The sequence below is a fragment of the Maylandia zebra genome, linkage group LG14, assembly GCF_041146795.1.
Source record: "Maylandia zebra isolate NMK-2024a linkage group LG14, Mzebra_GT3a, whole genome shotgun sequence".
Lineage (NCBI taxonomy): Eukaryota > Metazoa > Chordata > Actinopteri > Cichliformes > Cichlidae > Maylandia > Maylandia zebra.
This window is the reverse complement of record NC_135180.1, coordinates 40,428,091-40,442,390: the sequence shown is the minus strand read 5'-3', so window position 1 is coordinate 40,442,390 and position 14,300 is coordinate 40,428,091. Positions and strand designations below refer to the sequence as shown.

Sequence of the window (14,300 nt, the reverse complement as noted above, 5' to 3'; positions counted from 1 at the left end):
TGTGCTGCTGACCACAGTGTCAGACGTGATGTCCTTCAGCCTGACGTACTGTGGTCTGTCGGTGAGGTAGTCGGAGATCCAAGCCACCAGGCAGGGGTCCACCTCCATCCTGTTCAGTTTTTCCTGAAGCATACAGGGCCGGATGGTATTAAAGGCACTGGAAAAGTCAAGAAACAGGATCCTGACCGTGCCTTTTCCCCCATCCAGGTGTGAGTGGGCTCTGTGTAGGAGGTACAGGATGGCATCCTCCACTCCGACACCCGCCTTGTATGCAAACTGTAGTGGGTCCTGGGCATGTTGTACCTGTGGTCGGAGGAGGTTGAGGAAGAGCCGCTCTAGAGTCTTCATAAGATGTGATGGGAATCCCCCCGCATTAAAAGAGAAGTGCATTTCATTAATGCCAAAAAGGGAAACACAGCATTTTGATAATGAAATAAGGCACAACTGGAACATATAATGAAATATAAAACAGTGAACAGGCCTGTAGGGATCAGTCCATGTAGGTTCTCAGTTATCCAGTAGGAAATTAAGACACTTATATCCAAATTTCCTAATCCTTCAGAGGCACTTAGTGTGTCTCAGAAGGATAACAGAAAACCAGACTGGGCTCAGTTAAATCACAATTTACACCAGTAATGAGGGAAACAGATACAGCCATGAAAAAAATTACTAAAATCAGGGCTTAAAGGGGCTGCTTAGGCTAACGCCATGTTTTCAGATCACCTCGGATTGCCCAGAACTCTCGCTGAGTAGGTGCTAAAAAAGTACCAGTACGTAATGGGACATAAGGTGTGCGTAAGGTACTAGTACATAATGGAAAACCCTGAAAACTGAGTCAATCTGCGCCGAGCTGACCCAAGTAGGCACTAATCAGAAAAGTGCTTTTAGATTCTATTCTTACATACCTGCTTCATGCCCTGGAGGACGGGGCTGTGGCCCCCCACACCCTCTAGCAGATCATTACATGAAGGAACCTTTTAAAAACAAGCGCGTCCATGCTCACAGGTGTACACACGGGTGATCACACCCACAAACTACACCCTTTTTGCTCCTACCTCAAAGCACACTGTGTTCTGTTGATCTTATGTGCTGCACAATAATGTTTAACATTTAGTATTTACTGTCATATTCCCATATATCATTGTGATGCTGGTTATTCTATTACTCTTGTTCTCTTCTGCTTGTTTTCTTTTTTCTTTCTCAGCAGGTGATCCAGGTGATTGATATAAGCATTTTTTATTTCTTTTTTTTCTTTTTTTCTGCTCATTCTGTTGGTTTTGTTTTTTGCCCTTCTCCCCCGTCCCTCTTCTCAGCTGTTTCTCTTTCCCTCTTTCTTTCTCCCCTTCTTTCCCCCAGTCAAGTCTGTCCCGTATTCAGTAAGTGAAAATAAAATAAACAATAAAAGGTGAATCAAATGGACCATTACGGCAAGGCTGGGATGGTCAATAAAGTAAATCCGTTGGGCATCTTTCTTTGCCTTTAGACAACAATTCTGATGGCAAAAGAGCCAAACGGGACAGGCAAAAAAAAAAAAAAAAAAAAAAAAGATTCTATTCTTACATTTAAAAACCATATGAAATACTACAGAGCTCATTGTAAACACATTAGGAAACTGATGAAGCATCTAACCCTTTGTTCAAAGCAATGTCAATTCACGACGGTCACAGGCAAACAAGACTCATCAGGTCACTCCACAAACAGGCTGGACAGAAAATCATATCATTATTGTTTACAACACGATAAGTTATGTTTTGGTAATAGAGTTATGTATTAAGAGATACAGTTAGCATACAAGCTTATACATAATACTGTGTGTGTGTGTGTGTGTGTGTGTGTGTGTGTGTGTGTGTGTGTGTGTGTGTGTGTGTGTGTGTGTGTTTTGCTGACTCATTTTAAATGTATCTTACTGTTCAAAAAAAAGTACTACACTTTTACAAAGTATAAAATTTTAAATAAATAATCAAACAAATAAATAGACCTGGTCCAGCCCTAACACAAGGAAAGTTTGAAGCCTAATCTTGAAAGTAGAGATAGTGTCTGTCTCCTGAATCCAAACTGGAAGCTGGTTCCACAGAAGAGGGGCCTGAAAACTGAAGGCTCTGCCTCCCATTCTACTTTTAAATACTCTAGGAACAACAAGTAGGCCTGCAGAGCGAGAGCGAAGTGCTCTAATAGGCTGATATGGTACTACAAGGTCATTAAGATAAGATGGGGCCTGATTATTTAAGACTTTAAAACTGACCAGCACATTTATAACATCAAAAGACGGCCTTGTGCTGCTACAGACATTAGTAAATCTAACCCTGGATGTTATATTATATTTCACAGAAAAGTCAGTGAAATATAAGGTTGAAATTAAACCTTATATTTCACTGACTTTTCTGGTATAAATTACCTCCAGAAAACAATGTTGTAGGGAAGTTAGACGGAGGTTTTGTAGTCCATCTTCTGCAAACTGTAGTGTGAGCACTTCAGACATCCAATGTCACATCATGGAGGAAAAACAAACGTGAGGTCATTCCTGTCCTCAGCATCATCTCTTTTCCTTGACCTCAGTGACATTTTTATCTAGGTCAAAGAAAGCAGGTTAGGAATAGGAATGTGACGGTGAACCTGCAGGGCGTCCACAGCCAGCAGTTGTGTGAAACATCACAGTAACGTTGTGTGTCTCAGTGTAGTTTGCAGTGAGAAGGGAGGTATGGGTCTGTTGATGTCGAGCTGTTCTTTGTGTCCAGATGCCATGGCTATGTGGCGACGCCACCATGATGGAGATGATTGAGAAAAAGAGAGTTTTATGTCGAGAGATCAAAGCTCGTCAGCGGCCAGATAAGAATCTGTGCAAACAGGACAGTATGCCCATCTTGCCCAGCTGGAAGAGGAAGCAGCCACCGCCATACTCGGCCTCGCCCACTGCCGCTGGCCATGCTGCCACCGTGTTCTGGGACACCGCCATCTGAAAGACAAATACTCGCGCCATGAAACACCCAGAACAGTGTTGTGTAAAACGGAGAAACACAGCAATGATGATCATGATGAGGTTCCACCGTGCACTGAATGCTTGAATGTGATGAAAGATGCTTTTCCTTCCTTGTTTCACGAGAGCAAGAGCAGAGCCACTGCTGAAAGTCATCTGACTAAACTTCTTTCTTCCCTTCTGAGCATCTTACTTTTTTACATGAATTCAAGTTATACTGAATCTAATAGTCATGAAAGAGCAAACGTTCTTCAGTTACATACAAAAACTAACAGGTGGACCTGCTCCTCCGTGTGGTATGTTTGTCATTTAAAGAAAGAACATACCACAGTAAAGCTGCAGATGTCCTGATGTGTGCAGGTCCGTTCACCATCAGAAGAATAATCAGAGAAATCGGTCAATCTGTGCAGAGGGCAGTAATGTTCACACAGAGCCCTCTAGGAAGGAAGTTTCACCTCCAGGAAAAGGCACTGTCCAAATCAGCGTCTTCACAGAGAAAAGGGGTGTGGTTTCCCAGTGATCTAGATATTGATTAGCCAATCTGTTTCCTTGCATGGGTTAAGCAGGAAGTTGCCCCTGAGGTTACCTGATAAGCAGCTCCCCCCCCACACACACACACAAACTCTCACACACACACTCATGCGGGTGTTCTCCTGCCATCCAATCAGAGTCTAGAAGGGCGTGGTCATTCGGGTGTAGCAGAGCTTTCTGTCGTCTTTCTACTCGTTATTTTTCTATCTGTAAAAGACTGATGTTTTTTTTTAAGTCTGACAGTTGTGTAGCAGAAAAAAGTCATTTATAAAGTAACAAAAAGGCTGAAAATGTTGCTTAATCGTGTTTTTATATTTAAAAAATTAAAGGCTTGCTCATCTGTGTGTGAAAGAATGACGTGACCGTGTTTTATATGGAAAACACTTTTATTCAGATGAGAAAGGCTATTTTGAAAAGAGAATATTTTGACAGGTTGTTTGTTCGTCTGCTCTCATCAGCTGCCCCGACTGTCATCAACAACAGGGAGAGACAGCTTTGTCAGGGTCAAAGGTCACTCCTTTGGGGGCAGTAGATGATGATGACGGTCTGCAGAAAGCTTTCACTTGATGAATGCAGTTTATTGATCATTGGTGAATGAGCTGATTGATTATCATGATGTCAAATCAAAGCACTGAAGCAAAGCATTATGGGATATCAGATAAATGTAAATCAGCCTCAAGCCACGTGGCATCTGACTACAGACAAGATGGAGGACAGGAAATCATGTGACATCAGCAGCACCCGGCATTTGAAGTCACAGCAACCTCGCTCTTGTGTAACAGAGGAGCATCGCAGCCGGGGTTATAATGGAGTCATGTGACGTCTCCACCTCAGCTGATTCTACAAACATCAAAGTTTGACAGGAATTATGAGGCCTGTTCCTCCTCATCGTGCACGCCCCGCCTACTCGGCCACGTGTAAACGACCGCACGTGTCTTCCAATTCTGAGGTCACGTGACTTCCTGTCTGCCACAGACGTTGACCATCTTGTCCACAGATGTTCTCGAAGCCATGGGGAGATTTCATATTTGGATATGCACACAAACTCTCACACTCGCTGTGATCAACACAGAGTGTGATCATGTCATCTATAGCGTCCTTGTTAACGATTTGATGCTTTTTGTTCCTGTAATCAACCAAGTGCACTTCAGTTTGTAAAAGTCGATATTAAAATAAAACTTTATTAACTTGTCCTGAGAAATTTTAAGATTAATCAATGAACAGGATCAGTGTCTGTGAAACATAAGACTGATCGTTCCCTCAGACTGTCAGAGAAATGTTTAAATCATTGTTCCCACCGCGCTCGGTGTCACTGAACGTTACACAGCAGAACCACAGCAGAGTGCAGGACAGATTCTACTGCGATCCCATGATGCTGAACGCAGCTGTGCAGCCAGGTAACAACGTGATGATGATGATGATGATGATGATGTCCATTCCCACAAAGACTTCCTGAGCTTGCTCAGTTTGTCTTCCTCCTTTCCTCTGTGCCAGAGCGTGAGCAGCCGTAGCACAGGCCGGTCAGAGAGAGGGACCAACATGTAATCAGTACATCATTACTGTATCACTGAAAGATGACGGTACTGTATGTAAGGTAATTACATACATGTAATGTCATGTTGACCACTGCACTGAGGGAACAGTCACATGACCTGAGAGTGTCACATGACTCCTCCATGCAACACGAAAAACTAAAATATTTTATTCTTCAAACGACACCTGGCTTAAGGCTCGGGATGATGATGTAAAGGTCAGTCACATAAAAATCAGGTCATTTTGTCCACATGATGGCGCTGTTTCACTCTCATTCGTGTACTTCACCTGTGGGCAGGTGTCCCTGTGACTGAGCGGAGTGCTGGCACTGAATCAGGGTCCTGCTCCAGAAAGCAGCTTCAGTTAAACTCTGAGTCCGTTACTGTGGCAACAGACTCTGTGAACTTCACCTTTTCACTGGCAGGTGTTCTCTCTGACTCCGCCCTGAGTCCTGCAGCCCAACCATTTAACTGACCTTCCATTTCGTAGAATAGCTGTCAGAGATCAGAGTGAAGTTCGTACAAACACTTATTTTTCACTGTAACCTCTGACCTTAACACATTCTCAGTGGGTATGCCAGACAGCAGGGAGTCCACAGCACTGACTCTGCAGGATGGATCCAAATTGGATCAGGAGCACAGATTCAGAGCGGATCAGACCGAGGTTCGGCTCTGTTTTGGAACTGTGTTCCCGATTTAAACGTCTCCTCCTGAAATGTTTGAACCGTGTCTGAGCGGCATGCAGACAGCTCTATAACAGATGCTGTGGGCAAACTTGCTCCGATTGTTGGATTTAAGGTCAAAGGTCACATCAGGATTCAGCTGATCTAAATCAAACTTTATTCAGTCTGTGACGATGACAGAGTGCTCTTTGTTGACTCTTTGCCCTGGTCTGTCAGGCTGAACATACTCAGAGCTGATTGGACCAGCTCGAATCTTCTGGAACAGGAAGTTCAGGGTTTGCTGAAGCCGCTTCCTGGATCAGGGTCCAGGTGAACGAGTTCAGAGTCTGTGTTTATTTTTATTGACTGTTGTGACACTGTGATGAAAATAAATCAGATTTTTAATGAACACACTTTTGCCATTTTTATCATTAAACTGGAGTCAAATAGTTTAGTACTGTGGATTCAGATTCATGGTTTTACTGGGTCAAAGCAAAGAATGCTGAGTAAAACGTTAGTGACTGTCTGTTTTCAGACATAAGTTTTCACTTAAACTGTGATTCTGATTTTAAATAAACTTAGCAAGAATACGTCCAGCGTGTTACAGACAGAAATATATCTCCCTCTGGAATCCAGCAGAATTTTATTACTCTGTTGGGGAGGTCGCCTGGTTCCAGCACCACAACACCAGCTCACCTTAAATGCAAATAAGAAAAAATACAGCATCAGCAATAAAAAGGTGATTATTAAATCATGTCCAGGAATTAAAGTGCTTCCTCTTTTTCTCTCAGCTGCTCCCTTTACAGGTTGCCACAATGGATCATCCTCATCTTTCTCACCAACCCTCTGCATGTTCTCTTTCACTACATCCATGAACCCTCTCTGAGGTCTTCTTCCTCCCTTCTGCCTGAACTCATCCATTCTCCACATCCTGTCAGCTCTGTCTCTGCCAATCGATACAAGTTCTCATCTCGTTGGTGTCCAGCCTCACATACAGCTCACTTTAAGCCTTTTAGTTCTCCTTTGAAATCTCTCTTATCTGCACACCTAGCCTCTTAGTACTCCTGCCTACTTTCTTAATCTCCCTTTCTCATTTTTCATTTGATAACCTCTTCCTTTGAATACTTTCCAAAATCGCACTGGGGTGGCTGTAGCTCAGGTGGCAGAGCAGGTCAGCCACAAATCAGAAGGTCGGTGGTTCGATCCCAGGCTACCTCCTGGCTGCATGCCAAGTATCCTTGGGCAAGATACTAACCCCATGTTTGCCTACTGGTGGTGGTCAGAGGGCCCGGTGGCGCCAGTGTCTGGCAGCCTCGCCTCTGTCAGTGCGCCCCAGGGCAGCTGTGGCTACAATGTAGCTTGCCATCGCCAGTGTGTGAATGTGTGCGTGTGAATGACTGAATGTAGTGTGAAGCGCTTTGGGGTCCTTAGGGACTAGAAAAGCGCTATACAAATGCAGGCCATTTACCTGATATGGGGGCAAAGATGGAGGAAGCTATGGATGTGTTGCACAGAAACATATCATTATTCTGGAGACATGTGAAAGAAGAGATTTAGCGTCGACTCAGCTGTCGGTAAGAGCGGTAGGTTCCACTTTGCAGACGTGCTGCTGTGGGAGGACTGGGAGGAGGCTGTGGCCTCACACTGAACAAGCGAGGCGAGTTGGGAAACGGTTGGAGACGATCTGAGGTGATGACAGATGAACAATTTTGTTCAAAAAAATTATTACTGGGCCAATAGAGCTCTATTAAACGCCACCTGTCACTGAGCTAGTCCTAGGTTTTTCGGTACTTAACTCCTATGTTAAACTTAAAAATGTTGTTCGGCTCATTAAACATTCAGGGTTGAGCGACACATCAGGATGTCACATTTTGGACTGACCAATGGGGAGACAGGTTTTGTTTTTCAGCATTTGCCACATTCACTCATTTCGCTTCACTGTGATTTAGACTGCAGCTCATTACCAGTTAAACTCTCAGATTTCCATAAGCAGGTGCCTCTTTAATGGAAATGAATATACAAACATAACTTTACTCCTCACAGTACAACAACAGGTACATCGACTGGGTAAATAGTCTGTGGATGAATGGAGATCCATTTTACAGATGAGGAGGATGTGACTTGTTACCTGTAAGAAGTTCAACATCAGATACGCTGACGGAACTATAAAAGTGTCCCTTTGAGATCAAAGATAAAGAAGATATTGTGCTCTCTAAGGTCTCCTCTGGACTGACACAGCTCCGCAGAGCAGGAATTGACTTTTGTGACACAAACAAGGCGATCAGAGCTATTTTGTCCTAACCCTGTTATATTCTTAAAGAATTTAAGAACAAGAAGATTAGGGTTATACAAAGAAAATATATTTCTCTTCCCCTTTCACCTAAAGTAAAAAAAGTAAACATCAAAATAATAAATACGATTTTTATAAGATTGAAATTTAATCTGAATACATGTGTATTCTGTGAAAACGACACTGAAAGCCTGCATCACGTGTTTTTTCACTGTGAATGGGTTCAAGCTTTTTGGAACGGCACGTGGCGCTGCATGCAGTCCAGGGCGACTCAATCGTCGGGATAGTTATTGACAATAAAATCTGCATTCTGTTTTCAGGACAGTGCTGTTATGAGGGATATCTTTTTATCCATAAATGTAGATGCTGTGAAGCTTAACTGTGTATGAAAAGATGGCTGAATGAAAAACTCCCGACTGCTCTTTCTACTTTTCTTCTTTTGACATACAGTAAAGGACTTTTTCTCTTCGCACTTTGTGTTGACCTTTGTTACACTGTAACAGTTTTTTCTTTTTTATAATCTTTCAGGCTCAACCTTGTGGACATGTTTCTTTAATCATTGTTGGACTGATGTTCATAAATACATTTCAGTTCAGTTCAGTTCAGTTCAGTTCATTTTTATTTCAAACATTTCAAACATGTGCCTTCACAATCATTACAAAATATCATTCCATTATTTGTTTGAAAAGGAGTAGGCTGAAGTATTTACTTATTTGTCCCTACCCCCTCAAGTTTTACCTCTCATTCATTTAATTTTTTTTTTTGTCTTAAATTAAACAAACAACATATGAAACATATAAACATATGAAGTAAAACAAAACATAACATACATAAATCAAAAACAAGAAATTAGCAAGCCCCACCACAGTATAGTTTCTTTCATATGAAAAATACAGAATGTGTATATTTGCAGATACACAAGTTATGGAAAAACAACAAACCAAAACAAAACAAAAAAAGTATGATAACATCGTTTTTTGGATAAATTCCACCTGACGTTTTAAAATGTACGTCTTTTATGTCAGGATGAATTGGAAATGATTTTTTTTTTCATTTTCTCATTTTTCTGGTGACGTCTCCGCAGACGCTCTGGGTGCGCACGCTCAGTTAATTTGTTGAGCGCTTCACCTTTCCTCCAGCAGGTGGCGGTCCTACCACGAAGGAGAAGAAGAGAGATTCGCCTTCTGACCCGGAAGTAACCATCGCGTCAGACCGCCATGTTGGTAGCAAAGAGAGCGAGGAATCATCCCGCGGAGAGCGTATTCGTCTGACCTCTGACCCGGGCCGGCTGACCCGAACCCTCCTCGGTCGGTTCGTCCTCCGAAAACGTGTGCGCGCGGACCGGCATGGGACAAAGACAACATGGCAGCCCTGAGCACGTTCTCTTCGCAGGTGGAGCTGATCATGGAGGTAGCCGTGGGGAGCGCTGTGCACGAGTTGGGGAGGGAGGGCGCGCGAGCGGAGCACGGCCAGGTGAGGAGCTCAGGTGAAGATTATGTGAGAGCAAAATCCGCCGTCACTTCCGGTTTCGCGTTAAAAACATGCTACAGAAGGGATGAAAGGTAAAAAAAAAACAACACGTTTTGGCCCCGCCCACTGACACGCAGGAGACGCCTGGAGGCAGGTGTTTGATCTTTGACCCAGGTATATGCAGCTCTGAAGTGCGCATGCCTTCAGGTTTGTCCAGAAGTGTGGTGCGCGCGCATGGTTTAGCTGTAACTGCTCACATGACCAAAGTTTACGTAAACAGATCTGTTCGCAGCCTCATCTTCACCTGCCGCAGGTGGTATGACGTCATCATCCTCTACTTAACCTAAACAGAAGCTTAAGGTTAACCAGCATCAACAGAGGAGAAAACAGCAGCACCTAAACCTTAAAGGTGCAGCCTCGCTAACCACCCTCATTAGAAATGAGGCCAAGCATCACGGTGCCATCTGTAAACAGCTGGGGCTGCAGTCACTGGGCTCAGCGCACAGCTTTGGGGGGAACCTGTGTTTAGGAAGGCCTGTCATTGTGCATGCACCAACTGTCCACGGAATAAAAAGATAAATAAAAGCAGAGAAAATCTATGAATGACATCGTCACATGACTGAGCGTGCAGGTGATTGTGAAGAGCTGTGGAAACGGCGTCCTCGGTGAAGCGGTTCCAAGTCAGGCTGGATGGTTTCGGTGTTTGTCTCAGCACTGTCGGTGTTCGTGCCACAGGCCAACAGTCAGTCAGGCATTCGCACTGAAAACATGCTGCATGTCATGGAGAAAACTCGCTGTGAGCATCAGTCAGTCTCCAAGAGAGTCAGCATGTTGTGACTTGAGGGTGAACTCCTCAGGTGGATGTGGGCGGGGCCTGTCTACAGGTTGCGTAATCAGAAATCAGTTACGCTCGGGTCCTCAGATCAGATGTTTTACCTGTTCCACCTGTGCATCTATCATGTCACCCATGCGTCTGTGCTGCAGGCTCACCTGTCCATCGTGCTGGGGGGCGTGGCCAGAGAGGCAGTCCGTAAAATCTGCAGAGTCTTCAGGGAGCTGTATGCAAGCGTAGAGGTGGAAAATGAAGCTCTCAGGGCAGAACTGAGTTGCCTCGAAAACACACCCGGCGCTTCGAGGATGGCCAAATCGGCGGTGAAGTTCAGCCCGGCAGGTGAGACCCAGGGTCAAAGGTCGAACAGTCATTCAGCTCAAAAGCCCGGGTTAAAGTCTCACAGGAAACTCATTTGGTTTCTCCTGCAGATGCACCCACCCTGTCTCTGGATGTCCAATCAGCTGCTGCCACTGCTGCTGTGGCTGTGGTCATCCTCAGCCCGCCGGTGCACGCACCAGTCACAGGCCAAAACAATCTGACCGCACTGCAGAATGGTGCTGTGAGTGTTTTGGACATGACGCACTTCTCTGCAGATCCTCAGGTGTCACGTGATATGATCCAGCCTGCAGATGTGACATCACTTCCTGACTGTGAGGATCAGCCGGCCGCTGAGCTTCCAGGTGATGAAACCCATGAAGAGCAGTGTGACGCTGTGAGTGATGACAGCTGCTTCAAACTGGTTGATTGACTGGTTGATGGTTCTGTATGTGGTGACCAATAATACCATTGCGTTTTCCAGGCAGCAGAGACGAAGTCTGAACCTGCAGAACAGAAACATGATGATCAGCAGGTGCCCGGGGGTCCGACAGGTGAGAGCTCTGCCTCCCATCTACTTTTAAATACTGTGCGAACCACAGGTGAGCCTGTGGTGTGAGAGCGATGTGCTCTAATGGCGTGATACGCTACATTAAGATGAGATGGGGCCTGATTATTCAAGACCTAGTACGTGAGGATCTTGATGATGTCGTCCTTCAGAACAGCTGATGGTCCATTAATCAGTCGCTTCTGTTTGTCAAACCTGCAGCGTCTCTGACTTCCTGTCTGTCTTACTGTTCAGGTGTGAGCGAGGAGCAGCAGAAGGAGCAGGAGAGGAGGCGGAGGAGGGAGCTGTACAAGGAGAAGAGGTTTTTCTGCGAGCTGTGTGACAAAGGCTTCCATCAGAAGCACCAGCTGCTGAAGCACGCCGCGTGCCACCTGAAGCCGTTCCCCTGCAGCTCCTGCGACAAAGGTTTCTACAAAGCGCAGACGCTGCAGCGCCACCTGCTCGCCCACCGTCTCCGCGAGGCGCAGGAGAGCGACCCAGACAAGCTGTTGCGCTGTGACCAATGCGACAGGAAGTTCAGGCTGCCACGTCAGCTTCGAGCGCACCAGGCCTGTCACCGGCTTGAGAAAACGCCACTCAAGTGCTACGCATGTGACCGCACCTTTACCTCCAGTGGGGCACTGCGATACCACGAGGTGTCGCACGCCAAAGTCAAGCCCTTCATGTGCGACGTCTGCGGAAAGAGCTTTACGCGCAAGAAGAGCCTGCGGGAGCACCAGACCGTGCACACCGGGGCACGGCCGTACTCCTGCCAGACCTGCGCCAAGAGCTTCTCCACCGCCAGCAACCTGCGCGTGCACAAAAGGTCGCACTCCGAGGAACGCCCGTACAAGTGCGACAAGTGCGACAAGGCATTCAAGTGCCGGATGGGGCTGCTGCAGCACCGTGTGGTCCACTCGGGAGAGAAACCCTTTACTTGTCCCACCTGTGGCCTGAGCTTCGGCCTCAAATACAACTTCCAGAGACACCTGAGGCTACACAGCGGGGAGAAGCCCTTCAGGTACGAGGCCCCGAACGATAACGTATATTTTCTGGGTCTCAGCGAGTCTGTTTCGGTATTTGACAGAAATCTCTGCTTTTTATTGGCTCAACACACAACATCTGACAAAAAAACACACCTGAACGATCCAGGGTCACATACACGCGCTGCTCCAGGGCGCACTCTGACCCTCGGGCGAAACGCTCGCCTGTGTCTCTTAACGCACCTGAGTGAGGTGTACAGGTGAACAGCATCAGCGCGGTCCTTAGCAGGAAGACTAGACTTATGCGACTGCAGGTGAACTGATTAAATAAGGTGATCGTGGATTTTATGAGTGCTTCAATGTAACGTCAAACATGAAGCAGAGGGGGGTTGTTTGCTGACATCCACCAGTGAACCGCCAACAGAGCGCGGCACGGCGCTGCAGGCAGACACGAGAAATACCAGCGTCAGCTTTCCTGTTCAGTCGGTTCAGTTCAGGTTTATTTATATGGGCCAACTTCGCAGTGATTAACACTGCACAGTAAAAGCCCTACAGCACTACAGACGGCCCTGCGCACTCGGTGAACACTGCTTTGTGTTGTGTGCTGATCACTCAAAACATCAAGATCGTGTTGATTTCTGTGAGTTGCGTCTTCTTTAACCTCTGACCCTTCCTCACCTGTCCTTCCTTCCTCAGGTGTGATCAGTGTGGCGAAGGCTTCACGGGGACCTGGGCTCTGAAGACTCACATGCTTGTTCACGGCGTGGCAAAGCCGTTCATGTGCGACCTGTGCGGAAAGACGTTCTTCTACAACTGCCAGCTGCAGAAGCACCAGCAGCTGGTTCACGGCAGCGGTGGCGATCGGGGAAAGTCCGGCGGGGAGGCGGGCAGGCGGCGGTCCACCGGAGTCAAACCGTTCAGTTGTAAAGTCTGTCCAAAGAGCTTCAGCAGCAGCAGCTCGCTGCGCACGCACGAGAAGAGCCACGCCCAAAACAAAGAGTTCACCTGCGACACATGTGGGAAAGCCTTCCACCTGCGTCACCTGTACCTGTACCACCTGAGGCAGCACAGCGGCGACCGGCCACACGTCTGCGCTGTCTGTCACAAAGGCTTCCTGCTGGCATCGCAGCTGAAGCAGCACGAGCTTCTGCACACAGGTGTCAAACCTCACCGCTGCGAGCACTGCGGCAAAGAGTTCAGGACGCCTCAGAACTACCACCGCCACCTGCTGGTGCACACCGGCGAGAAGCCGTACGAGTGCGCTGTGTGTGGCCGGAAGTTCCGCCAGTCCAACCAGCTGAAGTCTCACATGCAGATCCACACCGGTGTCAAGCTGTACTCGTGCGAACGCTGTGGGCGGGGCTTCTCCGACTCACGCCAGCTCAAGAAACACCGCTGTGGAGACAGCGAGCACGACTCGCGCGATTCTGCCAGCAAGCACAGGAAGCAGACGGACGCGTTCCCATGGACGCACGAATTCACGGCACAGTGACACAGAAACAGGCCAGCGGGAAAACCCAGACAATTCCCGCTGAGTCCACCCCCCGCGACTGTGTCCGGCACATCAACATCAAATTGTGTTTAGGGAGTGTGTCCATCCACCTCTTGAAGCCAGCATTGATTGGCTGGTTTGTTCCTTTGGCGTTTCTGTTTTTTTTATCCCCTGTTAAAGTCAGCGACACAGAAAATGTTTGATCTCTGCTGCAAAACCACCTCGCACACTCCCCTGATGCCCCCGCATGTCTCGGGTTGAAATCTAAAACAAAGGTAAAGAGTAGCTGGGCCCTGACAGCATCTCCAGCCTTAGGAGGTAAAATGACAACTCTTCTAAATGGACTTTGACTCTCACCTGGCGTCTCACCTGGTCGTGGTGATTTAAATTCCGCTGCCAAAATCAAACAGACCTTGACCTCAGTCAGTGACAGAAGAGGAATCAGATGAAAGCAGCTCTAATAAACATTTAGTTTCTGTTTCATCTGTGAAAAAATGACTTTGCTGTGTTTCAGTGTGTAGAATAAAACTCCTTTGACTGACGAGCTTTTATTGGATGTGCTGCTCCAGCTTCAAAATGATTTTTCTGCCCTCGATGAACGTGAAGTAATAATTCAGATTAAAAGGCAGCTGCAATGTGTCAAAGGTAATGTCTACCAATCAAATACATTTT

The 14,300-nt window shown here is 46.5% G+C and overlaps 2 protein-coding genes across 5 annotated transcripts in view; both read left to right on the top strand.

Annotated features, from left to right (window-relative positions):
• The window catches only part of nyap2a (neuronal tyrosine-phosphorylated phosphoinositide-3-kinase adaptor 2a), an 83,441-nt gene extending 77,333 nt beyond the window's left edge, over nt 1-6,108 (top strand). Inside the window, exon 8 of one of the 2 annotated variants that reach the window (XM_004572542.5) lies at nt 2,736-6,108. In XM_004572542.5, coding sequence (XP_004572599.1) covers nt 2,736-2,957 — 222 coding nt within the window. In that variant the 3' untranslated portion in view covers nt 2,958-6,108. The remainder of the gene's footprint in view (nt 1-2,735) is intronic. The other variant, XM_004572544.5, reaches the window with a different exon arrangement.
• Nucleotides 6,109-9,122: 3,014 nt separating this feature from the next.
• On the top strand, nt 9,123-14,184 carry LOC101483659 (uncharacterized). 3 transcript variants are annotated; one of them, XM_004572546.6, is made up of 6 exons: nt 9,123-9,399; nt 10,444-10,630; nt 10,720-11,003; nt 11,091-11,160; nt 11,409-12,174; nt 12,833-14,184. In XM_004572546.6, exons 1-6 carry the CDS (start codon nt 9,352-9,354, stop codon nt 13,626-13,628), a joined length of 2,151 nt encoding a protein of 716 aa, XP_004572603.3. In that variant the 5' UTR covers nt 9,123-9,351; the 3' UTR covers nt 13,629-14,184. The 3 variants fall into 3 exon arrangements, with proteins under 3 accessions (XP_004572603.3, XP_004572602.3, XP_004572604.3); XM_004572545.6 differs by having other exon boundaries at nt 9,124-9,462; XM_004572547.5 differs by lacking the exon at nt 9,123-9,399 and adding an exon at nt 9,431-9,551.
• The last annotated feature ends 116 nt before the right edge of the window (nt 14,185-14,300 follow it).

Coding starts and splice junctions, on each gene's coding strand:
- LOC101483659 (XM_004572545.6), top strand. CDS start 9,352: ATGGCAGCCCTGAGCACGTTCTCTTCGCAGGTGGAGCTGATCATGGAG. Junction 9,463..10,443: donor CGCGAGCGGAGCACGGCCAG/GTGAGGAGCTCA, acceptor TCTGTGCTGCAG/GCTCACCTGTCCATCGTGCT. Junction 11,004..11,090: donor ATGAAGAGCAGTGTGACGCT/GTGAGTGATGAC, acceptor TGCGTTTTCCAG/GCAGCAGAGACGAAGTCTGA.